Source organism: Dromaius novaehollandiae, chromosome 5 (genome assembly GCF_036370855.1).
Source record: "Dromaius novaehollandiae isolate bDroNov1 chromosome 5, bDroNov1.hap1, whole genome shotgun sequence".
In the NCBI taxonomy this organism is placed as follows: domain Eukaryota; kingdom Metazoa; phylum Chordata; class Aves; order Casuariiformes; family Dromaiidae; genus Dromaius; species Dromaius novaehollandiae.
This window is the reverse complement of record NC_088102.1, coordinates 38,586,714-38,612,457: the sequence shown is the minus strand read 5'-3', so window position 1 is coordinate 38,612,457 and position 25,744 is coordinate 38,586,714. Positions and strand designations below refer to the sequence as shown.

Genomic DNA, 25,744 nt, shown 5'->3' with positions numbered 1-25,744 from the left:
CTGTTTCTGAGCAACTCAGAGCCAGGAACAGCCAGCGGTGGGGTTGATGGTAGTATTCAAGCAAACAAATTTGGGAACAAAACAGAATATTGAGCAGTACCTGAAAGACGCTACGCCAGGAAGAACTGAGAATTCTCTGCACTACGCAGTAATGAGTCCAGGCTTTGCAAAATATTTTTGAGCATATATTTTATATGCATGTGCTCACTTAAACTGATAATATATCTAACCTGATTTGATCTCAGGCCCTGCAACATATCACCCAAAGAGCTATGCATTTAACTTGTCTTTATTAACCAGCTCTTCTTCTGTGATCTCTCCAATTATCTATATCTGATCTTTTCTTCCAAAAATAATACAGCTACTAAGGTCTTTTATCTTCCCTGTTGTTACAGTTATATCATTTCTTTCCCTGATGCCCCCTACTTATTAATTCTTTTCTCCTTGATCTCCCTTACACCCTTCACTAACCTGAACACTCATCTTTCTCCCTACTTGCTCACTTAACCATGGGGTATCCTGTCCTCAGCTCTACAGCTCTGAGGACTAACTTGTACACTCATACACGGCACAGAGAAATTTAAAACCTTATGGCTGAACACTCTTCTTGGGTTGACACACTGGTACCCTTCCCTTTCTTCTCGCAAATCACATCGAAAAGACCTTTTCGACCTCAAAACCAGCAAGTAATTAGCCAGCACACAATGAAAAAGATTGGGCAGATGATATTTAGTTATCTATTTACATCTTACAACTGTGCTTCCATAACTTTAGTATTATATAGCCATATAAATAAGTTTTACTCCCTTTCCGAACAGCACACCTCATCTGGAGCATAAAAACTGATACATAGTTGAGGAGAGAAGCAGCAGTTCTGCTGTTACAGAACTGCTATAAATGGGCATATGCTAGATCAATCTTTAGCATGTGTTACTTCTACAGAGTTTGAACCAGTCACTCGGATAGTCCTGAGAAAAGGGAAATTCAAACCATCTTTATCATCTGCTCTTAAGCACTGTAAAGGATGTGAAATTCTAAATCTTGAGGGTTTTGTATCAAAACAGAACTAGAGATAGAAAACCCTCTCACTACAACACAATCAATATTTTTCTTGATGCTTTCTCAGAAGAGATAGAGTAATCAAAATAACCCATAAGTGGGAATCTATCAAGTTGTAAGGAGTTTTATACCCCAGAACCCTGAAAGCCCAAAACAGTCCCACAAAAGACCGTGTTTTTCAGAAGTTGTAGATTTATTTATACGCACTGACAAAAAGATGTAATACCTGCCAAATTATAAAAGTTTATAACACGATGCTAGCAACGGTATGTATGCAAGAAAATACAGCAAGATGAGAGATAGCTAAAAAGGTGTTGCCATGACATGATACTTCACATATGGGCCCTGCTGCTGCATGTCCCATGAAGAAAAAGGGGACTCATGTATGGGACTTTTCAGTAGCTCTATTTATCTCTTTTTCAGTGTCTTGGCTTAGACTTGAATAATGTAACCCTGTGAACTAGCAGAACTCCAGAGTCATCTAATGAACCCCTGAAATCTACTGCTGCTTACCAGAGGTCAAAGATTCCAACACATAAAAGGTAAAACAATTCCCAGCAGGCCTCTTACAAATGTCCCAATGAGTCTGTATTGAGCAGCGTTTTCACACTATTCCTCTCCTCTCTCCTTTGACCGGATAAAGAGCTAGAAGAAAAAAATACCTATGACAATACCGATGTCCAGGGAACCCTCATAAATTCACTTCCTGTCAGTTCAACAAATGGGAAATCCCCCTGGGAAGCTCTGCGAAAGAAGCTTCTCACAACGGTCTGATTATCAAAAGTCAGATCTCTCATGAAATACTCTAACCTCACAGAGCCAAGTATCATAATAATATGAAACTATCATAATAACTTCAGCATTGTAAATTACTTCTGTAACTTGGGACATGTGGGGCAAGTTTCTAGTGGGTCCCAGTGATGCTGTTTGCCTGTCTGTATCACTTGAGAATTACCTTGAGTACGCAGGCTTTTTGTGCTGTACAAATTCAATTTCAGAATAGAAATGTGATTCTCTGGACATCAAATTTCAGGCAGTCACTGCACCCTTCATAATTTTTGCAGGCTGGCTTTATCACTGCCCAAAGTCATCTCCTATTCCTCAGAAATGTAATGCATGTTACCTGTTATAGTCCTACACAGTATTTCGAAAATCTCCTAGAAATAAGCTGCTCCTCAGATTTTATTCACAGATTCTCATGTCCACAGTGCTTCAGTACTGATAGCATTTCTCTGAAATTCAAGATTTGCTTATTAGAGATCCATGTCTTAGACCTTTTTCATGTTTGCAGTTTTCAGATATATATACATTCTGCAGCTATCCATGAGTGAAGACATCATACATAATCTGAGGTGGTATCTCCTGCTCATGTTTTGTGTCTTCGTAGTCTCCCTAGAATTTCTGGGGCAGCACTTTTGCACAGAGCTAACATGACGTTGGTCAATCTCCTAATCCTACGAAGAAATTGCACATAAAAAAACATTTTTAATTTTGGCTGTATCCTTAAACCCCCAAACTCTGTGAAACCGGAATGAACTAGTGTAAATCAAACAGTGTTCTTGCCACTAGACCCGCCCTGCAACCCTTTCCAATCAGGGAATCTAAAATTACCATATTTACAGCATCTGCAGCAGAGCCAAGTACAAAACAAGATGAATAGCTGTGACGCACAAGGCAGTGTGTAGAAGTATGCAGCTGGGCCTGCAAACAATATAGGCACTCGGCACTAAAGTCCATCTAATGCTTTTCACAGACCAGAGTGACTAAAAGGGGAAGGGGGGGAGGGAGGAGAAGAGAAATTCCAGGAAGATGAGTGAAAACACAGCAGAAATCCCAAGCTGCTTCACTAATGGGTAATTGAAATGACTCACAAAAGGTCTAGTAGGGAATTCAATTAATTAGGGACGTGACTGCACTGAGGGGAGGAGGGAAAGAAAAGAATGCTGGCGATATAAGAAAAATCACTGCTCTCCATTCACTTAAAAAAAGGGCCTGGAAGAAAACCTCAAGGAAAGAAAAAGCCAAGTTCTTCAAGGCAGGGCCTCTACCCCTTCAGAATTCTTTATGCAAAGGAAAAGGCCACAGTCAAACTGCCTTGGCTTTGGGGGAGGAGAAAAGGACAAAGAAGTACATCTCTATCACCTCCCCTCCTTTTCCTAGATTCCTAATGAAAAGGAAAGAAAAGAATAAAATCTGTTAAATTAATTAAGTTGTCATTAAGGCGATTGGTAACAAAAAAACTACAAGGACAAGCAAGAGGAATGGTAAGGGATAGTTTAAAAAAATGCTCCTAATAGCATCTCTATCACCATAATACCACTGTTTATCCCATGTGACAAGGAGGAGAATGTGATAGGAAGCAGTGGGGAGATGAATAAATGCAAAAAATCTGCAGGCAGATGAAGGAAAAAATGTAATGTAAGAAAGTGGACAGAAGTAGCAATGAGGACATACAGGAGGACTGGAACTGGCAAAAGCAGGGGAGAAAAAATGGAGGAGGAGTGGATGGAGAGAATAGGAAGGGAAATGGAGAAGTGAATGGATGAGAGAAAAAGAAGAGAGCAAATTTACAAAGGAGGAGAAGAGCAGATGTGGGAAGGGTCAGAGCACGAGAAGTTTCACAATCAGCCAGCAGTTAGAACTCATAGTGATGGGCACATGGGAACAGCAGTGTTGATTCAACAACCCTCTATTGACAACATCTATTGACTGCTTCTAACCAAGTCTCAGAGACTAAATTTATATCAGCACTAAGAAATCTCTAAGAATGCGCAATCTGAACTTCTAGCCCCACAGCTGATCATTACTAGTGGAGGAACAACTGGACTAGATATAAAAATTGGGGCCAAGTGTTTGCTCATGGGATTGAAAACGGGATCTGCAACCTTTCAGGATAAAGTTATCATAGCTTGAAATCTAGCTCTTGTTAATTCTGACTCCAAGCTATTATCATCAGGCTAGCTTTATACAGACAAAATTCATGGTCATTATTTACCCTAGTGAATCATGATGAGATAAAACAAAAAGTACTTCTTAGGCCCTGTTGGGTTCACCACTGAATGCCCTCTGAAAGCGTAAATATGTTCTCACTCTCAAGGATCAAGATACAATCACTGTGAAAGGTTGGCAAAGTTTGCAGTATGCTGCATGTTTGGGCAATTATCTGAGTATTTCTGTTCCCAGGGCTGTCAATCTGACATCTTTCATTAGCAAGAAAACATATAAATCAAACCATATTCCTCTGCCAGTGAACCGACCATTAGTGTCATCTCCACTGTCAAATGAGTTTCAGAAGAGCAAAAGATTTTTATAAGGTGTATTTACTGTAATGGAGCAAAGAAGATTGAAGCTATTCAAGGAAAAAAATCTTACATAGTCAAGACATACTGCATCAGAGGAAAACATTCAATATTTAGGTAACTAGAACCAGTATGACTGAAATACTTTTATTCTAGCCTTTAAATATATTAGTGCCCAGGCACAGAGACTGCAGTAACATAACGATATCCAATCTTTCACAATTTTTTAAGTTGGATTCATGCAAAGAATGAGTGCACAGAAATCTATAGCTGACTGAATTGACGTTCCAGCATGACACTGAGGACTGCTATGCTGCTGGAGGAATCATCTTTCAGAAGAGGCACAGAGCTGAGATCTAGATTTCTAGGGCTGGTCTAAGAAAATAACCCTCAGAGTTTTGCAAAGACATTTTGTGTGGTGCTCTGGACAAATTTAAATGTATTCTTGTTTCTACCAGTTTATCTGGTACTTTCTATGGAACAGGATAACACGCAGTGCTTATTCAGTGCCTAAGTGCCCATGTAACAATGCAATCGTTATACAAGAATACCATACAGCTATAAAACGTCAGTTCAGTCAAGCAAGCCCAACAGCAAACTCAAGCTGGGCAGCCAAAGCGCCACTTGACACAATACTTTATTTTCCTTCCAAGCTCCATTCTTTTCAAATTCTCCCCCTAATATGTCTAATGAAACAGACGTTGCAATGGGCTCACAAGGTCTTCAGTTTCAAACCGAAGCGCCTCCAAAATTTAACAGGGCCCGGATTCCATCACCGATACAATTTTTCTTTTTACTGGGTCTTGATCAAGTGACACTCATGAGAACTGCAGTCTAGGTCAACATATACCTCGAGGCTACCTGGATCCTTTTAAACCAGGCTCAGGTTTTTTGTTCAGACCCTCTTCTCTCATTGCTACAGAACACTCAATAGAAGAAAAAAATCCCTTCCTCTTCTCCAAAATTAAAATAATTAAAATAAATTCCTTTTATCTCTCTAATTAAGTCCCATTTTGTATTTGGTCAGCTGGCAGCACCAAAGAATGATTTTTCTGTATTCCACAATGTCAGCCTCCCTCTCTGGATCTATTCAAAGCCTCTTGTACATATTTAATCACTTCTAGCCAGGCCTGGCTAATGAAATGCAGGGCCTTGCCCTGACCTGACCTTGCTATTTCTATTTTAGCTCAGCATATCCTCTGCTAGTTGGTTAAAAAAAAAAATCAAGAAAAAAACCCAACAGTTTTCCTCTCCTCTCAGAGACTTAAAGATCCTGTTACTGACGGGGTATCGTCAGGGATACTGCTGAAAACACTAGGTATGACTGTGAACACCACTTTGCAAAACTACTGCAAGTCCAAAAAGACCCACAACAACTTAAGCGCAAAGTCTTTTTTTCCCTTTTCTCTTTGGTCTGGCAAAGGCTGTTGGTCACTGTTCATCTACTGAACATGGCTTATGGCTAGAAAAATCCTGTAGGAAAAATGGACTTCTCAAATTGTTTGTAGCACTTTTTCATAAAGCACTGGTATTCTATGGTTCTGGGCGCTTTCTGCAACTAAACATGCTCTCCTTGGTTTTCCCCATCTGCCCTTACTGTTTGCCAATACATCAATTTAAAAATACACTTTCCCTTTCTGGGAGCCCGTAAGAAGTGTGATCACATTTATGATCACTTAGGAAACACTGGATGTTGGATTAGCCCTTTTGCCACATGATTTTGGTCCTCAAAACTTATCAATGAACCAAGTCAGAAATGTTTCCAGTGTACAATAGGACAATATTTACATGGCGATTCATCTGGTCTTTCTAAGCTGAGTTTGTTTTCAAATGGCTCATGATTTTGTTGGCTAAGAGTTTTGGTGTCCAGTTTTACATACCAGGCTGCTGGATGAACCTTAAACTATATTTGAAGCCAGCAAGGGCAAGGGCCATCTTTTTATTCTGTGCATGTACACAGTGCCTTACTTTGTGGGGCTCTGGATAGCAAATAGGGGTCATAAATGCTACCTCAGAACAAACAATAACAATATAAGGATCTTTAGATACTCAGACTGTCAGTGGCTCAATTCACCACTGTTCCTCCAATTACGTATCAATGGAGGCATGCCAGAGAAAACGGTGGTAAGACGAAAGATGCCTTTAGCTGGCTATCCAAAAATAACTTCCCACCATCCTGTGGAGCCCTGTGAAACTCAAAAGTGGTCTTGGGACTAGAGATATAGGTCACATTTCTAATGGCCAAAGTCAGTTTAGCAGGTCCTTATTATCAGGTCTTCTGCATGCACTGGAACTGACATAAAAAGAGTTAGATCAGCATTTATGAGTCCAGTCTTTTGTCAGCTGAACTAAAATAAACAGGTTCAAACTGCAACATTCTGCTGAATGGAAACAGTTGGGTATTTAGACAATGCTTGAGGGAAGAAATGTTAAAATCGTGTTTGCAATCACTAGAAGTCAAACAATGCAGTTATGTCATCTTCCTCCTAACACTGTTTATATAGAGGGTTTTTTATCTTTTTTTTTTTTTTTTTACACAGATGAGACTTTTGCAATCATATTCTGTATCTCAATGCATAACCTTTTAAACCAGTGACTGCTTACAACCAAATGTGATAAGGACAGGGGTTCTCAAACATACGTGAGGTCACAGAAATTCAGTGAAAATAGATAATCAAGTAAAGAGATATCCTGTAGATGTCCCTGATCCCCACTTAATAAGATGCCCCCTTATTAAGTTATTTACTGAAGTGAATCATGATGAGATTGAACAAAAGGTACTTCTTAGGCCCTGTTGGGTTCGGCACTGAATTTTTACATTACGTAAAATCCACAAAGAGGTCTTCTAAGAGCTTTTAAGAGCTTTCAAAAAACCCTGGAGCTGTCTGTTTCATAGAAAAAAGTGGGAACATTTAGCTTTTGTTAGAATTATGCTGCCACCCTTTTGCCCCACTATAACACCTGCAGCTGAAGATGAACCTTCCTGATACCGAAAGCTTTACTCCATTGTCCCACAGGGTTTCTGAAGATCAGGTTTGGCATTGGAGCCAAACTGCTCTAACTGTGAATGGCTGGAAAAAGATGTGGTCCTGTGCTCTCCTCCACCTCCCTTTCATCCACGGTCTTGCTGCTTCTCTTGCACTAGAGCTTGTCTTATGCATCAACAAGACAGTTCAAGGAACTAAAGTGGCTAAAAGCTGACCCAGAAGTGTAAAGTGAATAGATTGCGGACGGATTAGCTCCCTTAGTCAGCTCACTGTGTTGTTAGATGAGAACCAGAACTGATGCAGAGACAGGGCCTTCAGTCAGCCAACTGCTGGTGGCCATAAATTGTAAAGATAAGTATCACTAAAACCTGAAACCTGACTACTGTCTCATGAGGCCACAGTCAAAGCTTCTGTACCCTGGTGATCCTCACCTAGTACAACCGTTCCTTGAAAACACTTAACAGGCAACACAGTTTAGGCCAACTCCAAGCAATTAACAAACTGTTGTGAAACCAGACAAAGACAAAGGCAATATTCAGCCCCTTTCCCCCCCCCTTATCTCAGGACACAGCCCCAGTTCAGTTGTACAAAATGGAGCCAAACACACAGCATGCTGTTGTAGAACAAGCACACTCTTACTAACTGCGTCCTTTTCAGTTTCTTTGTGGTGTGTCTGCTGCAGGCTTTTTTTGTGTGTGTGATTTTACACTACAGATATCAAGATTATTAAGTTCTGAATCTTCCTTCTTTAGGCCTTTCCTGATGTTTAGCAGAGCTGCAGAACGGTACCTGAAGGTGCTCCTTCCCTGTGAGCTCTAGGAATGGGATGTTGCAGTTAAACCACATCCACACAGCTAAAACCACAGAATTTAAAAACAGCTGTTAAATCCAACTGGGTCTGGTCTGCCTTAGTGCTTGGCCTGTTTAGGCAGGGCCAAATTTTTTTGACTCAAAATAAAAACATGATTTAGCACAATTCACTAGACTAGGCAAAATCATCTTTGAAAATACTTTTTTCAACCTACTTGTAACAAACACATTTTGGCCACCACCTATACATGCCAGAAAAAATGTTTATCCTGCTTAGCCAAAATTGAGCAAAATAGATTTTTTGGCAGCATGGACAAAGCTTTAAGCTTGACTTGCTTTTTAAGGTCCCCTCCTAATTCCAGTTTTCTATTCCCCACCCTTTGGAGTTTCCCTGATAGTTCTGTCTCCCTGATGGCTTTTCAGTTTGGGTACTCTCATTTTAATTCTTTCTCCCTTACAGTTCACTTCTTTCCTTCAGCCTTCTGCATTTGCTTTCTTTCTATCCTGTCTCATGGAAACATTTTAAAAGACCCGTCTCTGCCATTCCTACCTTTAGTTTCCCAAACCACTCTCCCCTGACCAAAGGTATACCCTTTGATACCCCTTGAGTAACCTTCCTCTTCATTTCTGATCCTGCCTTGCTTGACTGGTATATCTAACTAAAAGGTATTCCACTCATCTTGCCTAATATCCCCTCTGAAGTTTCAAATGGAGAAACTACTGCTTCCCTACAAAATTACTTGCTATGGTGGCTGGGAGTGTGGAAGGGACACTTCAGCTGGGTGGCTTCCTGACTCCTTCTGCTCTGGTTAGCAAACGTCCTGTAAACGCAAGGGAGGGTTCAGATCCTCAGCGGCTTCACTGATTACCAAGAAGGGAAACAGGCTACTCCAGCTGTATTTGTACAGGATCAGACTTCCAACATAGCAAATGACTGGCAGACAGGAATTTTAACAGTGGCCTAAGAGCCACTGTTCTAAAAAATGTGATGAAATGTTTTATTTATGTGTATCTTACCAATAGAGACTGATAAATATTTATATTTTAATATTCTGGCAATTTCCTCAAAAACTAGCACAGAAAAGATAACTGATCTCAAAAGCCTTATTTATTTAGCATTCATAGCATGAACCTCTTTTATAAGATGGCTCACACTCCAAAAAAAATCAACAGGGAAGTTTCTTTCACCCTTCTGGCTAGAACTTTCTGGAACTCCATTTGATTTTTTTCAAGTACAGGAACTCAAAGTCAGACTGGGTCTCACACTGTAAGTAAGCACCATACAATTTTGTATGCATACCCAAAGCCAAACCTACATAAAGGCCAGAGTACTACTTACTTTCTGCTGATATATTTTTCCTAAAATTGTCTCATCATCTGCAGAGACTTTTTATCACAATGGCAGCCAGCTGCCTGTGGGTGGCAAGGAGCAACTCGGTACAAACAGCTGTTCAAAGAGAGAGTCCCCAGTGAATTCTGCTAGAAGAGTTTGTATCTGCACGTTTTAGTAAGCAGCTTCAACTGTTGCCTCAGACTCACCTTTCGGAATATATGAGCATTTGAAATGAGTACATGATAAACTTGTCAAGGACCCATTTTATCACAAATTGAAAGCAGGTCACTGAAAAAAATTTGCCCATGTTCAGAACACAAAAACATTTGGGATGGGTACGACAAGTTGTTCAAGCAACACTGAGTGTTCAAATCATGCTTAAAAGCTTGTATACATAATGCTGCCCAAAAAGAAGAGAAACTCTCTTTAGGCAGCCTGTATACATACTTCGGATTCAGATTAGGACTGGCTCCAAACAAATACAAAATATGTGCATACATCACATTAGGAACTGATCAAAGGCTATTGTTACTCATCACAGGCGCATAAAACGCCATGAAAAGCAAAATGACATCTTAAAAAAATACCAATGCTCATGTTCAATTTAATAGCAGTGCATTAAAAAAGTGTTTTGTTTTTTTTTTAAGGAGTCCCATTGGAAACTCTGAGGCCATCTTCAGCAGCAGCATCACTATTGCTCTGATGTGTTTCCATAGTAGCTTTCAGCAGGCTCAGACAATACATGGAAAGGCTGGGATCACTTTCCTGCCATGTACATTGCTCTGAGATCCAAGTCCTTGCTGGGTCAGAAAACGCATGGTGTAATAAGGGCTTAAGAATAATTTTGGATATATTAATTCCTGTTTTGTCCATAAAACAGTTTGAGTAGAAATGGGCTACAGAAAAAAAGTTGATGAAACTGGGCCATAGAGTCATATAACTTCTTAGTCCATGAAAAAAAAAAAGTGATTTAATTTCAGTGATAAATTTGCTAAAGCAAATTCCTTGCTTTTAGCATCCTGCAAACTGGACCATACCATTAACTTGTTTTTGGCAGCTGATGACAGATGACAACATTAGGTATTTTCTTTTAGAGAAGAGTCCTTGCAGGGGTCCAGGTAACTTCACTTATGCTGGCAGTTTCTAGGTTACAAGGCCAGGAATGATCTGCTCCATTACAGAGAATGAAATGAAGTGAACTTTCTTCACATTGGTTAGCAGAGTCCCATTTTACCTTTCCTGATATAGCCCAGATTTAAACATAAACTGACTATGAGGTGAGAACCCTGTTGCTTGTTACCAACTCCTGAAAACTTCAATATGGTTTCATTTCTTTCTTGCCAATACCACCTTTTTTCTACTGGAAAAAAATAGTAGTAAAAACAAAAGTAACATCCAAGCCAAGCCCTTAACCTTCAGATATTTCTACAGAACACACAGATGACATCCTATACTAGGGTAACACATTTAGTTAGACTTCAGATGAAAAAGAGATTTCATATGGTACACAGGGATGTTTATTAACATCAAATACATTCCAACTCTCTCATCTAATCTAACGAGCCATTTAACTGTTGATATATCAGGTCAATTCTTTGAATCAGTTTTGTGCCATGGGAGTAAAAGATGCTTTTTAATATTTAAGTAATCATCCTCTTGACAGCAATGAACTTGACCAGCAATAAAGATTGTTTCCAATCAATGAAAAGGTCTCTTCTGCTTCTTTCCAGACCACTGCACAAAACATCACAGTATATAAAATGCCTTGGCATAATCTGCTGCCACTTGTTTTCTTCTTTGCCGTCATTACTTGAGCTTTACAAGGTACTTACATAATTGTTTTGGGCCTAGAGAGGGCATGTTCTTGCTTTCATATGGAAACTGTAAGCGCTTCCAGCTTTCCACTGCCAGAACACACACACACACACACACACACACACAAGCTGGCACATTCTTCTAATGAAAAAGTTAAAAAAAAAAAAATCACAGCTGCCATATTAACAGCATAAATATATTCTGGTTCATGTCTGGTTACACTCAGGTACACAGTGATAAGTCATGTGTGAGGTTCTCACATGCAGTTCTACCATGGCAACAGCAATCATGACGTGCCTCAGCCACTTTTTAACAATCTCATACAACCCCACCTCATACCTCAGTCCTGAATGGATTCTTGCTATTCCACTCTTCTCCAGTATTCATAATAAATATACATGATTTATTATAGCTAATAGTGGCATTTTTCAAAAAAAGAAAATATATACAGGCCCTCATCTCCACCCAGAATCTTGAAAGTTCAGTACAGATAACCAATTATGTCAAATTTTGCAGTATCACTTCCTCCAAATGATGTCATTCCTGAATGTTTGCAAAATATATGATGAAAAAAAATAACCAAATTAAACTATTTTGTGTGTCCTTCTAAAAAAATGCACAAATCACTTGGCAATATAAATAAAAAGTCAAATGAAAGCATCATGTTAAACAAAATTGTCTATACTGTGCAACTGTGTCACAAATTAAAGTACTAGGCTTTATACTTTTTCACCACCACCACTGGCAAGTTAGACAATTTCATGGCTAAGGAGCTTTATAACCACTGTCTTGGCCACATTAGGAGATGCTATTACCCTCTGTTTGAGGAACCAGGAAAAACTGTAGCAAGAGACCAGGAGGAAAACTTTGGGGATGCAACAACTTCTGCCTGTGGTCAATAGCAACATGCCACTGCCCACAGCAGGCTGAAGAACAAATGGGATGGTATCTTTGGATTGTCACCTGAGCACCAAGACTCCAAAACACAAGGTAACATACAAAGATAGAGCTTAATGTACAGAGTAGAAATCAGAAATCATTGCCAGACACTAGATTTCCTCATCACCACTGACTACCATGGACTAGCCATTGCTTTGTAGCTTGCTTTGAATGCAGAAAAAAATGTCTAAAGAATTTCTTAGAAGTAGTAAGAATTTTATAGGCAATTTTAAATAAAATTTAAAGGTTCAAATCTCACGTGCAATCCTGTGAAGGTCTAGTCACTTCTGCTTTATTCCTCCTGTCACTTTCAAAATCGGGTCTCCTGGACAAGCACAAAGCAGAAGAAATTCCCAGTGTTTCAGGAAATTTTTTTAATTGTTAAACCTGTTTTAAATGACATTGTTATAATAGACATTACCATGAGTAATGATCAGCTTTAGGGGGAAAAATTGGCCTAAATGATCAATATCCTTTAATCTTTCAGAAAGAATGAAGAAGATGATTGAGGCCTCAAAATACCATCATTGTACAGACCTGTTTTAACTTTCCCCTGAATTAGCCTCAGATTACTTAAGATAAAGGGGAATGGCAGAGGAGAGCTCTTTTCTGAAATCACATTCTTCTTCTGTTGAAACTAGACTGCATTATTGCCAAAAACTCAGTTTCTGCATTCAGGCCTCACAAGAGAAATGCTCAAAAGCAACAAACATATTGCGGTGGGAAAGCTATGCTATGTAACTCCTGATTTGTAAGTCAAACTGAAATACATAGCTGGAATTGCAAACACTCAACTCCCCCCCAACCCTAGGCTCTTTCTTCTTGTGGTACTGTATTAATGTCTTTAAAGAAAACAGCTGCAATTCCACACGTCCCTTTGAGCCAAAATAAGCTTGCCCCTCCAGATGTGAACCACCAGACTCAAGCACATTGCCTCTGTCCCCGACCCCATAACATGAGGCAAGTTAAAGGGAAACTGGGCACTATGCTAGATGCTGCACTTGAAAGGCCTGTGCTCTCCTTCTGGCACAGAGAGGACTACTGTTCTTTTAAAAAAATCCCTGCTCTTAGTAACATTTGTTTTTCTAACTGGTTCCCAGAAACCTCTTGGGGGTTCCAAACCCAGAAAGCAATTACTGCATTACTTTGGCCACAGACACAATATCAACCTTGTTAGACTTGGCCTGTGGAGACAGCCAAACACCTGCTGCTGCAGCATTTATTTGATAAGCTTCATGGTTCGCTAACATAAACCTGATCCTGCTGACCTGAAGGAGGATGAAAAGGAGAGGGGGGGAAAGGGTGGAGCAGGTAGGCAATCTCATGGCCCTCCAGCCCAGCAGCTTACAGCTCCGACTCCCAGCAAGCTCCCATTACTCTTTGCTTTCTTTTTTCCTGGTGAGAGCTTCAGAGAATTGGTTTTCCCCCTGCAGTTATGCAAGCAGATGTGGAAGGGGCTAGGATTCCCATGCCTTATGACGGATTAACTGACAAGCCCAGGATCAATACAGGAATTGTTCTAGCTCTGGCTGCATCTGTAACGCTCCAAAGCAGACAAAATAGCTGCACACACTCTCGTTGGCACGGTGGTGTGCACTGAAAGGCTGGCTTCATACCAAAGTCCATTAGTTAACAGCAAGGGGGGAAGGAAGGGCTGCAAATCAGTCAAATCAACAGATAAAAAGATTGGGGAGGAAAACGGATGTAGAAATACAAACTTGATTTTTATTCCTCTAATGATGTAGTTTTCTTGTCTAGTACAAAAAAGAAAAAAGAAAAAAAGGCGGGGGGTGGTGGTGGTAAGAATAAGGTTCTGTCCCAAATAGCACCTTCTCCTCCAGTGGATATTGCCAAGCAATATGTGGGGAAAAGCAGAAGAGCCAGAGGACTTAGGAGGAAGGAGAAAATAATCTTCAGAAGGAGAAAATAATCTTCTCCATTATGGTGCTTGATATCAGGAAATAAACTTACTCTTCTAACAAACTAGCTTGCCTCTCAGCCTCACCCTTCTCTAGATAGAAGAAATTAAAAGTAGACTACCTAGTAAACCAGGAAAGTATGCTAGTTGGCACTTGCATGGAAGACCTCAGGACAGTATGTTTTCTAGTGTACCTTGCTCTGTGTATGTTGATGGTGTGTCTTGGCAATATACAGAGTGATTCACTCATCTGGGAGACAATGAGAAGTGGATGAATCACTTTGGATGACATCAGAGCCACCTCAAACTTTTGTTTAAAATTTGGTGAAAATCTGAACGCTACACCTCTGATAACATGTAAAATTGTCTACATGATATTTTTCCATCTTATTTCATTTTCTTGTGCTGGCTCAGAACTTCAGGAATTTTATATTCTGATGGAGAAAAAACTGAAAATTCAAGTAATATGCCAGAAGATGTTTTCTGGATAGATCCAACCTAAATCAAAGCAAAAATCTCAAAAGAAAACTTTTCTGTGGAATCTCAAGCCCAGTTTTGCAAGAATGTGAAATTCAGATAACAGATGATAAGCATCTGAAGTTTTCGGCTAGAACCAATATTCTGCTTTTGTATTCATCCTTCATGGATGTATACTGTACAGGATCCACAGTATCAAAGCAAAAAGTTAAGTACACTCAGAAAACCAGCACAACTGGATTCTCAGAGCTTTACTAACAGAGCCAACTGTTCTACAATTTCTCCTTTACTGACCAGCCCATATCTCTTTGAACAGTGTGAGACAGATTTTATATAAGCAGTAACTAAGGAAGAGAAACAAATAACCTGATAATATTAGCAGACACCTGTGGAAAATGCTGCAGGCAAGAACACATGAGGACTAAGTGAATTTGAGCCATGCTAGGAAGCCTATATTGTTTGGAAGCCTTGGACACAAAAGACCCACAGGTAAGTGCTGCTTAGCACGAGATCTTGAATGACTGATGCATCCAACCTCTGGAAAATGTGAGTGAGCCATCTTGGTTTCCTTGCAAATTGCTGATGGATGAATCTGATAACTTCTTTCTTCACCCCCATTTTGCTTGAGGCTCTACACCTATGCCCACCAACAGGCTAGGAGCAAAGAGAAATAACTCAGATTTCATTATTCCATACTCATCAGGTAGTAGTGATAAAGAACAACTCATGGCTTGTTCCCCAACAGCCGCTAGGGAGACTGACAGCAAAACTCTCAGGCTAAGGACAACTTCACTGCTTGAAGCCCTGTAAATAATAAAGCCATCTGATTTTTAAAAGTGCAAGAAATGTCATAGGTAAAGTATTGCAATGATTGTAAAGATCATCCTAATGGTATTTCTGTAAAAAAAATCCAGCATATTACAAGATGCTCCTCTGTATTACTCTGTTGTTCATAAAGCTATTTTAAGACCGTGAGCAAATGTACACCTTGTACGGCAGCTTCTGCCCATAGTTTCCCCAGAGCATTGTGTATGCAGAAGCCCACTGAAAAACATACATTTCAGGGTAAAATACTGGCACACTACTACACTAGCAGAAATAGTTTTAAATAAAGTGGAATAGGTTTGGCAGCAGCCAGGGTGAACTAATGTTGGTTATGATCTGAAATCAACATCCAGGGACCTCGATCTGAGAGACCATCAGAGCGCTGCGAAATCACATTTAGCTTTGGAGCACAACAAGGCAAATGAGAAACAACAATGACTGCCATACAGCTAATTCAGAATATCCCCCAGAGAACAGCCATATGCTGACAACGAACGCTACAGCCGAAAGGAACCAAAATCGTACAACAGATTCTTAAAATAAATCCTCCCAACAGGCCCTGCTTCCTGTTCTGCTAGCAGCCACTAAACCAGAGGAGTGCAACTTACTCTAAGGCACGTCAATGCACGTGTGCACAAGAGCATTAAGCCGCGTGTGTGTGTGCCTGCACATACTCTTGTGCGTCTGGCTAAAGGGCTGTGAGAAGAATGGCAAAGCCGGAAGTCTCTCCCGCTCTCCATTTTCTTTCCAGAAAACTTTGTGCAGGTGAAAACCAGAGAATTGTGAGCTTTTTCCTCTCTACATGAGCAAGAGCAGAGCGGGCTCTCGATAGCACATGGCAGTGAACTCAGGGTAGCTACAGCTTAGCCTAGTGCAGGTACTCAGAGGTAACACGTGACATCCGCTGTATCACACGTTCGGGAGGCTCTAGCATCAAGACCTTACAGCTACCCTATTTTGTACGATAGAGAAGGATCAAATGGGACTGGTTCGAGCAGAATGTTAAGATGAAACTTTTTTCATTGTAACTGGATATTTTCCTCTCAAATCTTATTTCTCTTTTTCAAAAGCATATATCTACCTTTTCAATTGCAAAGACAACTTTCACATTACAAACCAAGAGCAAGCAATTACAGTAACAGTTGCCTGAATTTGCGAACACACTAAAACAGGTTTCTCCAAAATAACTTCCACATCCTACCTTGATGCCTTGAAATGACTATCTGAACCCCTTCCTTTTCCCTGGATTTTTTTGTTTGAACATATCTGTTTTCTTCAAATTTGAATCAGTGGAAGAAAAAGGCCCTGACTTTTTCATATGGGCTGCATTAAACCCTATTGAAACTAGTGGTTCTAATACTACACTTCTTTTTGAGCTAAATAAGGCAACAGTTAAATACCTCTTTGTTTAGTAATTGCTAAAAACAAAAGACATGACTGCACAAAGTAGGCTGAGCAGGGTCTGGACCTGGCAATACAAAGGCATTCATGGGAACTGATGCTCCAAATGTGGAGATTAGTGCAATGAATAGTGCAGCTCTGCTCCGAGAGGCACAAATTGATGGACCCCAATCAATTGCCAAAAAGTTTTGAGGACGAATAAGGTATCCTAGTCAACGTATGAAGCAGATCCTAACACCTGAGGCCTTCTGTAAGACAGTGTTAAGTACGTAATTTCTACCATGTTAAACTACTGTAATTATTCCTTTGTTATTCAGTTTGTTGTCACTCAAAGCATGTGAAATACTAAAAGTGTAAAACTGTGGGTTTTTTCTTTTCTTTTCTTTTTTTTTTTTTTAAGAATAACAAGAACAGGTTTCTTTATTACTTGGTAACCTTCAAAGGAAGCCATGCAAAATGGGTTTACTCTTTCAAAACACTGATGGGTCATTTTGAGACTTAAAATAAATCTCTGAAACCCATTAAGCAGGTGAACAGGATTTCAGCTTCATCTTTCAACCACACCGTATTTCTTGGCTAATTACTAGATGGCTGATTACTTCCAGCTATTTCTGAACAAAGGTCTAACTACCTCTGTTGGAGTCATCAATATCTAACATACACTGGGGAGAGGGGACGTTATCTGTCTGGGCATTAGACAAATAATAGACTTACTGACTGTTAGAATAAAATCAAGAGAACAAAACAAAGTAACTGAAAATGACAGTAGACCAATTTGCTTACATCAGTACTTGAGGAAGGCCTAGAAGAAAGTGGGACGCCTAACAGTATCCAAAAGCCTTTGGGTTATTTTATTTCAGCCATATCATGCCCTAAGTTTTGGCAAGAATAAATGTAGGCAGGAGCTACTAAAAAGACTTCCAGTCCTTCACTCACATATTCCAATAGCCTTTCTCATAGCACTGGTGCATCAGACCAAACTTGATTTATCCTTAAGAAACAGTCTAATCCACAAAGGATTTGCAGCATCTCTAACCTCTCTTCAGAGGAGTGTGTTGCCCAGGAAGTGAATGGTGTGCTGAGGAGGAGACTCAGTGTGATCAGGAGGAAGAAAGACTATAAGAAAACCCCGTGAGAAAACTATGTCCTGCTCAACGCTGCCTCCAACTGAGCTGTTATAAATGTAAGCAATAATTTAAGTCAAGCAAAGTATAAGGGATTAGGTGGGTACTTAAATCTTTTCATGAATTGATATGTAAACCAGGAAAACTATGAAAATGCAAAATGCACTTTGGAATGCTATGCCCAGATCAGGTAATACAAGGCTTTCTGGATAATTGTATAATAGCTGGATTGTCGGTTTGTTGTCTGTATTTATGGCCTTTTGACACTGTAGAAATGGGATGTCCCACATATGTTGTTGAACATCTCAATAACTCTGGAATGTATAAAAGAAGATGGAAAATCGGACAGAGCAAAATTCAGATAAATTGTCCAGAACTACAAAAAATTGTGCAAGAATTAGCAGATATCTTCCGATTTCAGTCTTAAAATTCTATTTCCTCTGATATTAGTCATTCGTAGGACACATTTAAAAGAGCAGTGAACAGTTGATGCTGATTGTTGTGGCAGTCAGCAATAGGTGTATGTCCCGTATGTACTCATTTAGGGTAACAAGTATTTGCACATGGGATTGAAGCACTGGAAAACCATACACGCACAGATATTGTCTCAGTTAGCCCTTCCTTTCAAGGCCTAGTTCACTCCCTCCTCCCTCTCCATCCCTCCATTAACCTCCCCATTTGCCTTTCGGTTTTGTTCAGATTACGAGTTATCATCACTATGTACATGAAAACTGGAACCAAAGACAGTCTGTGCCTAACATAATCACTCACATCATTCTCAGCTAATGATTTACTGTTTGCTTCACTTCCCCACCCACTCTCTGGCTTTTTTAGGGCAAATTCATAATTTCTTGAATGTTGCTAGAGGACTAGACACACCAATGAGGGTAAGAATGCAATAAAAAAGATTTAATAACAAAGGGGATAAACAGAACATTCTAATATTTTCCCATTAGCAAAAAACAGTGTGTTTCTACTAGAGTGGCACAGTGTCCTGTGCCCAGAACAAGCCAAGAATTGCCTTCTGCTAATGCCACACCAGTGGAAGCGCTTTTACCCAGAAATACGCAAGTCTCCGCAGATCTGATTCTTCAATGAGACTATTCACTGTCTGTTTCTGGGGAGAGAATGAATGAAGGAGTTGGATCAATTTATCTGAGAGTCTTCAGGATAAAATCTGACAGATGATGAAAGAACTTTAATACATAATTGAAATACACTGTACTGAAATGTCCATGTTAAACCTCTGTTGATTATACACACTGAGCTATCTCAGACCTTCAAAACAGGAATTGAGTTGTTTATCAGTGAAAGCCAAACTTCTAAAAAGCTGGCTCCCCGCTACAGACCCTTTGTGTCGGTAAATTAGCTTCAGGAAGAGAATCAAAATGAATTAAAACCACATGGAGATTCACTCCCTTTACCCCCCTTTTCCCCTTTCCTTTCTCAATATGTATCTCCTCACGAGGACAGAGAGGCCAGTTCAGTCTAATTTAGTCCAGTGTTTTTGTTTCCTAAAGTCTCAGTCTTGGGCTGAGTCCATTAATAGGCTGCAGCTGATTTTAATCTAGATGAACTCAGGACTTCTCTATTCTTTGGTTTTAAAAAGATTACAAATTGTGTGTTATATAAATAGAGGGAAAAGGGAAAAAAGAACCAGAATGAGTAAAAAATCTGCTCTCCATTAGCTGACCTGCTGAACAAGCCTATGATACAAATAAAGATGAGAAATGAGAGTTGTGGGGGAAAAAGTACACAACTAAAAGCTCTAATGATGCTGCCCCCAAACTCACTGGTAAAAGGAGATGCAGTAATGTCTGATGGCTACCATTACCATCTTAACAACACAAAAGGGAAGATTTTCCACCAAATAACATAATAATGAGACTACAAAAGTCGTGAATCAGATGACTCAAAGACTGCTCTGAGAGTTTGCAGCACCCATTCCCAGTCCAACTTGAAATCAGATTGATAGCAATTGTGAGCTCTTAGCACCTCATGTCTCTTTGCTAGCCAAGGCGGAATACGTTGGCCCCCTTAGGTTAGTTCCTCATCAGTAGTTGGCAGCATAAAAGAATGCCATGGTACCCATGACTGATTTTCTTACGGGGTTTCATCATAGAAAAAAACATCCAAGCTCTATGAAAAGAGATGTTTTACCTAGAGAGAGTAGCCTCAGGTCAGTGCTGAGGTACCTTGGTTGAATAGGCTGTAAAGTGTGTGTGTGTGTGTGCGCGTGTGTGTGCGTGTGTGCGTGTGTGTGTGCGTGTGTGCGTGTGTGCGTGTGTGTGTGTGCGCGCGCGTGCGTGCGTGCGTGCCTGTGCCTGTGTGTCTGTCTTGTCCTCTTCAACAACCAGTTCTGGGTATCTCAGGTAAGTGAAAGAAGGAACGAAATCCCATAGCAAATGCAACGCAAAATTAATTTTCCTTCTGTCCAGGAAACATAGTCTAGATTAGCTCTAACAAGTACCAAACAGAAGAGGTTAACTAGCCTGCTACAGAAGGCAAACAGGAGAAATTATTTTTGGTATAATACAACAGCTCAGAGTCTGTAACACAGTTGTCTTCTCACCATGGTAAAGAACAACAGAAGAAAATCACTCCCTTCTAGTGCTGCTTCTCATGACCGCAGTTGTATATGACTGTCAACAAGCCTGTGGGTCCTGCTGTACAGGACTACTAATATGATTACAGTCAAAACACTTTCACATTACTGGTATCAAACCATTCTGTATAGACATTTTCAATTGTTTCTTTTCGTCCCGTCACACAGAAGGAAGATAAAGAGAGCTGAATGCTGTAATTCTCCTCCATCTCAACAGCTCCACTTTCTTCTTTCAAATTTCTGAACTACCTAGACTTACTCCTTTTTGCTTCTCTGTACAGCACATTTTTAATGTATTTCACCCTAAATTAATGTTATATGCTCCCACCCCCAGATCTCCCAGCACAAGTTTTCTTTAGTAATTTTCTTGGGTATTGATTTTTGAAATAACAGATTTAAACACTTAGAGAATGCTATCATATGACACAGCTAAAGATCTGAAAATTGAGAATGCCAGCTTGAATTCTTTGGCTGCTTTATGTCACTTTGGAACTGTCCATATGGTCCATATAGGACACTGGACAGTTCAATGTATTGCTATACATTTACGATGCAGCTTGAATTAGCTCCTGTACTCCCCTTCTCTCCTGTCTTCCTGCCAGTATTCCCATGGGGAATTCCCATCCCCATGGATATAAGCATGTGCAAGTACCTACTCTTTTCCCTTTCCAAATGCCTTCTCTTGCCCATTTTCAACATTGCCATAGGTATCCCCATCCATCCATTTCTCTACACCTTCTTCATCTGGATAGACCCCTTTGAATACATTCATCCATCATAATTCATTCACCTTCCATTTTCTGTCCTCTACATTTCCCTAAATAAACACATCTTCATTTCCTCCTAATATACCCTACATTCATGTGCTACTAGTTTAACCCTTGCCCTCCTTTTTTTCAGGACACTGGGTGAAATTAATGATTTTTAAAATAATTACAATACTACAGCTTTGACTTTCATTTTTCATGATGTTCAACTTAACAGAGCTGAAGCATGAAAAGCTTCCCTTTAGAGGAATCTCATGAAGAACTCAGGCATAACTGCTCTACCTAAAAATGGCCACTGCTATGCCAGAGCAAAGCCAAATGTGAAGGGACTATGAACAGCAAGTGCATAGACTGTAAATACTCAAAGCAACCTGTACTCAGAGTCCTGGGGGGAGAACAAAAGGATGGCAGCTATTTTGAAAAAGCAGAGTTCTTTATAGAGCTGCCTGTAATACACTTCCATTCGTCAAGTCTGGCTGAAGAACACAGGCAAATAATTACTTTCAATCCACAAGAAAAATAGAGGTTTTCTAATAATCTGTGAGCAAGATTTTTAGTGAGCTATACTTGCAAACAAAACAGCCCAGAAGCTGGAATCTTCAATTCATTATTACAACTTAAAAATCTCTAAATAATATTTGATTCCCCAGATAATCCACTTCAGAACTCCCAGAAATGTTATCCTCTGTTTGTTAATGCTGTCATTTTGGGAATAACATACATCTGTTTTACAAAAACAGAGGCAGTATATACCTCCATAAAGTAGAAATCTCTGCTTTGACATAGAAAGGAAATACAAGTGATGTAGTAAAAGTGCTAGTAATCAATAGTAAAACAGGAGATACACAGAGAAAGGCATGGACTCTAGTAAGAATGCCACAGACCTATCCCCTTCACCTGAATATAGCTCCTTGTAATACATCTTTTCTAATGGGGCAAATGTAACTTGGAAGGGGTCTGTATGAAATGACTGGAAGTTTTATTTGCATAACTTCTCTGGAGTTTGACTGTGTCTATGACTATATTTGGATGCATGTGGGTGACTGTGGGACGGGTGGACAGCTGGGTGAAAAACTATGACAAAAGGAATCTTGTCCCATTTCCTGCCTGCACTTCATTCACTAATTAGTACTGCGCTGGGTCAGTCTCAAGATTTCTTCATCTGTTGTTGCCTCGTCCGTAAAGGGGGCATCTCGGCAGCGGAGCTGTTGTCAGCTTGTCTTGAGAGTTTATTCTGCTGCCTCTCGTCCCTGCAGCTGTGTGGGACTTAAAGTGCCTGGCTGTAAACAATGCCATATTTCGTGTTTCTTTTTGGATGAGTTGAAGGCCAGTCTGGGGCCAGTTGTGTTTGCTGGTGTAATCTGTTTCCCATTTCTTGTAATAAGTGCATATCTCGAAACCAATAACAAAATGAAATCAGGATTTATCTGTTGCCTTCCTCAATGTGATTTGTGTTGGAAAGATGATGTTAATAAACATAGTGAAGTCTTCAGCCTCGCCTTTTTGGAGTACTTTAAATATTCAGTGAACGTATCCCTACTAGTAAACAACTAGACTAGTGAATTTGATGCTACTAGATGACTCCTGTAGCAAACAATATCGCTCTGGCTAGCCTGTGGAAACAAAGCCATTCTGCTTCTTTAGGCAACGCCGGTTTGCAGTAACACTGCTGTATTTGTTCTTGTTTCTTTTGTCAGGTCAGTTCATTTGAAAAGGTTTCCTCTTGGTAACAGGTTTATTCTTTTTACTGGGATTCTCTTATAAAAGGCTTCTAGATATGTACAGGCAGGTCTCAGCAGGATCTCCCAGCACAAATCATTCTGTTACCAAGGCCGGTTCCCTTACTAGAATCCCAGTTAGAGGAGCCACATGGAGATCATGTCTCTTTCCCTATGTCCAGGAGGGTTCCTGGTGAGTTCCAGTAAGCCTCTATCCAAAGAAAAGGAGAAAATCACACCCCAATTGCCTTATGGCGAAGAGATACTTACTAATTTGTATTTTAAAATGATGTTGAAATAGCTTTTCCCTTCCAAACAGGTGCAAAGGTGAGGCAGTGGGAAGGGGACTGCTGCAACTAATAGCCAACATGATACGTGCTGTTGCAGTGCAACACACAGCGGAGCACCTCACGGTTCTCCCTCTCCTTCCTTCCCATCAGACCACGGTCACCTCCACCCCAACTCCACGTATCTATTATACTATGACCCTCTCTCAGTTAAAATCTCTGCTGAAGTCTGTCAGAGATACTCCACCCATGAAAAGGAAAGAAAATAATCTCTCATTAGGCACAGCTTTGATACTAAACCTCTGGCAACTGCTACATAGGCTTTTACCTCTGCTAAAAGTTGAAATAATTAGTTACACACACACACACACTTCTATGTACCAGGTACATAAAAGTAATAAACATAGTTTCTATGAAGAAAGTCATAGGGTTGTTATTTCCCCAAGAAGCTTTTCAGAGAAGTGCCCTGAAGTTTCATCCCAAAGGAGTTTTTGCCTAGCCTCCCTGGGAGGGAGAGGAATCTCCTTTCACGATGCAAGGCCGGCCTACTTGCAGATGTATCAAAACAGCACCTACTTTTATTCCAGAGAACTGCTCCCCAGGAGCACTCCGTTCATCTATTGCCTTTGGTTACACCAATGAATGTTCTGCTCGCTCAGCCTTGCTAGCTCTGCTGAGCAAATACAGCTATAAAAGAACTAAGTATATTCTCTTACTTCTGTGCCTCTTCAGTTTTATTCTAATACCCAAGTACAAAACACTGTAACTGTCTATGTAAAACTCCATGAACAGCATAAAGATATCAGCCTTAGCGGGCAGGGAAGGCCCCATTTATTCCATCAACACCACTCCTGACGATATGCAAGAATGCAAGACGCTCTTTTAGCATTTAGGAAACAAAGAATATTTCTAGGGCTGGCAATTCTAAATAACAAAACAAAACCAGAACTTTTTTACTTTTAAACCAAGCATTCTTGTTGTACCTTGACTAAGATGTGCTAAATGTAGAATCCCACAAAATAATCTTGGATTTTCTCTTGAAAGAACCACCACACTTTAGGATACCAGTAATGTAAAAAATACCTGAGCCTAGACAGAATCTTTCCCCCACTGCTCCATTTGGGTTTTCAGCATTTTACCTAGCTTTCACATCTACTATGCGAAATAAAGACCAATTTGCTTCCAGAAAGCTACTTTGGTGGGTGGTCTGTTCATTCTACTTTTTAAATTTTGCTTTCCAGAGCATTCAGAGTTTTCTTTCCATATTCTGTGCTGAACTTTGTGGTTTTACAAACCCGCAATACCAATAATATATGCGGTATGTTTTATTTCTCCCTGTATCCAGTATGGTTTTGCACACACACTGATCACCTCCAGAACCACATGAGCCATACAAGAAGCCTACTGAATTTAAGCCTGGCTCTAACTCTCCTTCTTTCATCAGTTTTGTATTTAATTGATACACTCTGACCCCTTGAAAAATATTCCTTACACTTGACCTTCTTAGTAGTTTCACAGGATTCTCCCCATCATATTTCCGTTCTTAACAAAGGCTTCCACTTTCCAGATCAGTATGTCCTCAGAAGTTAATGCATTTGTTTGAACATCAACACTTACATTAAATTAAACAAGACAGTACTTTTTCTAATTAAGATTTTTGCTGTGTCTACTCTTCATCTGACTACAGTCATGTGGGTAGAGCTTATAACCAACAAAGCCATTGTATTATAAAAGTTTGCAAGCAGTCCTCTGAAACTCATGAAAGTATCTCATGGGCTGCAGTGAGCAAATCTCTAAGCTGAATTAACCAGTAGGATAGAGTTGTGATCACAGCAAGTTTCTGGAATTACGGAAATATGTATGAAAGTGGAATTTTGTACATCATGCATATCAGGGTAACCTGTGAATTAACAAGGAGTCAATCCATGGGTGGACTTTGACTCTGAAGACAAAGAAGATAAATATTTGTGGGCTTCTTTCATTTCATGTCCAGAAATTTCAAAGCATCACATACAGGAGGTGAACCCGTTATATGTTGTCAGAATAAGCACCTGTTTTTTTCAAACACTCCAGCAACAGAGCCTTGCATCTAATGGGGTGTATATGTGTTTCTCCGAGGTCCCTTGATACTTCTAGAGAGACTGCACATGAACTAGACAAAGCCAGAGTAAGACTAATGAACAGGCAGGCTAAGCAAACTTTCATGATTGCAAGGAATATCTTGAAATCATAACCTAAGCTTAGCTGATGACACAATCACTCCCTGAGTCATCCGCAAATTTGAAACAATGGCTCCGAGCTTGGTAAACGTCTTCATTAATCTGAGAGTGTGTCAGCCTCATGACCTGAAGGAGGGGAGTGGGAGGGCAAGGATTCTGCC

The 25,744-nt window shown here is 40.0% G+C and overlaps 1 protein-coding gene across 15 annotated transcripts in view; it reads right to left on the bottom strand.

Annotated features, from left to right (window-relative positions):
- The window catches only part of RAD51B (RAD51 paralog B), a 411,492-nt gene that overhangs the window by 96,305 nt on the left and 289,443 nt on the right, over positions 1-25,744 (bottom strand). For 2 of the 15 annotated variants that reach the window (XR_010389391.1, XM_026095730.2), the window contains exon 12: positions 12,502-12,567. The exons of 12 other annotated variants lie outside the window; for them this stretch is intronic. Coding sequence is in view for 2 of the 3 variants with exons in the window: in XM_026095730.2 (XP_025951515.1) it covers positions 12,524-12,567 (44 nt within the window). In the remaining variant the exon portion in view is untranslated. Of the gene's footprint in view, positions 1-12,501; positions 12,568-19,044; positions 19,105-25,744 lie in introns of all 15 variants that reach the window. One more of the 15 variants, XM_064512495.1, reaches the window with a different exon arrangement.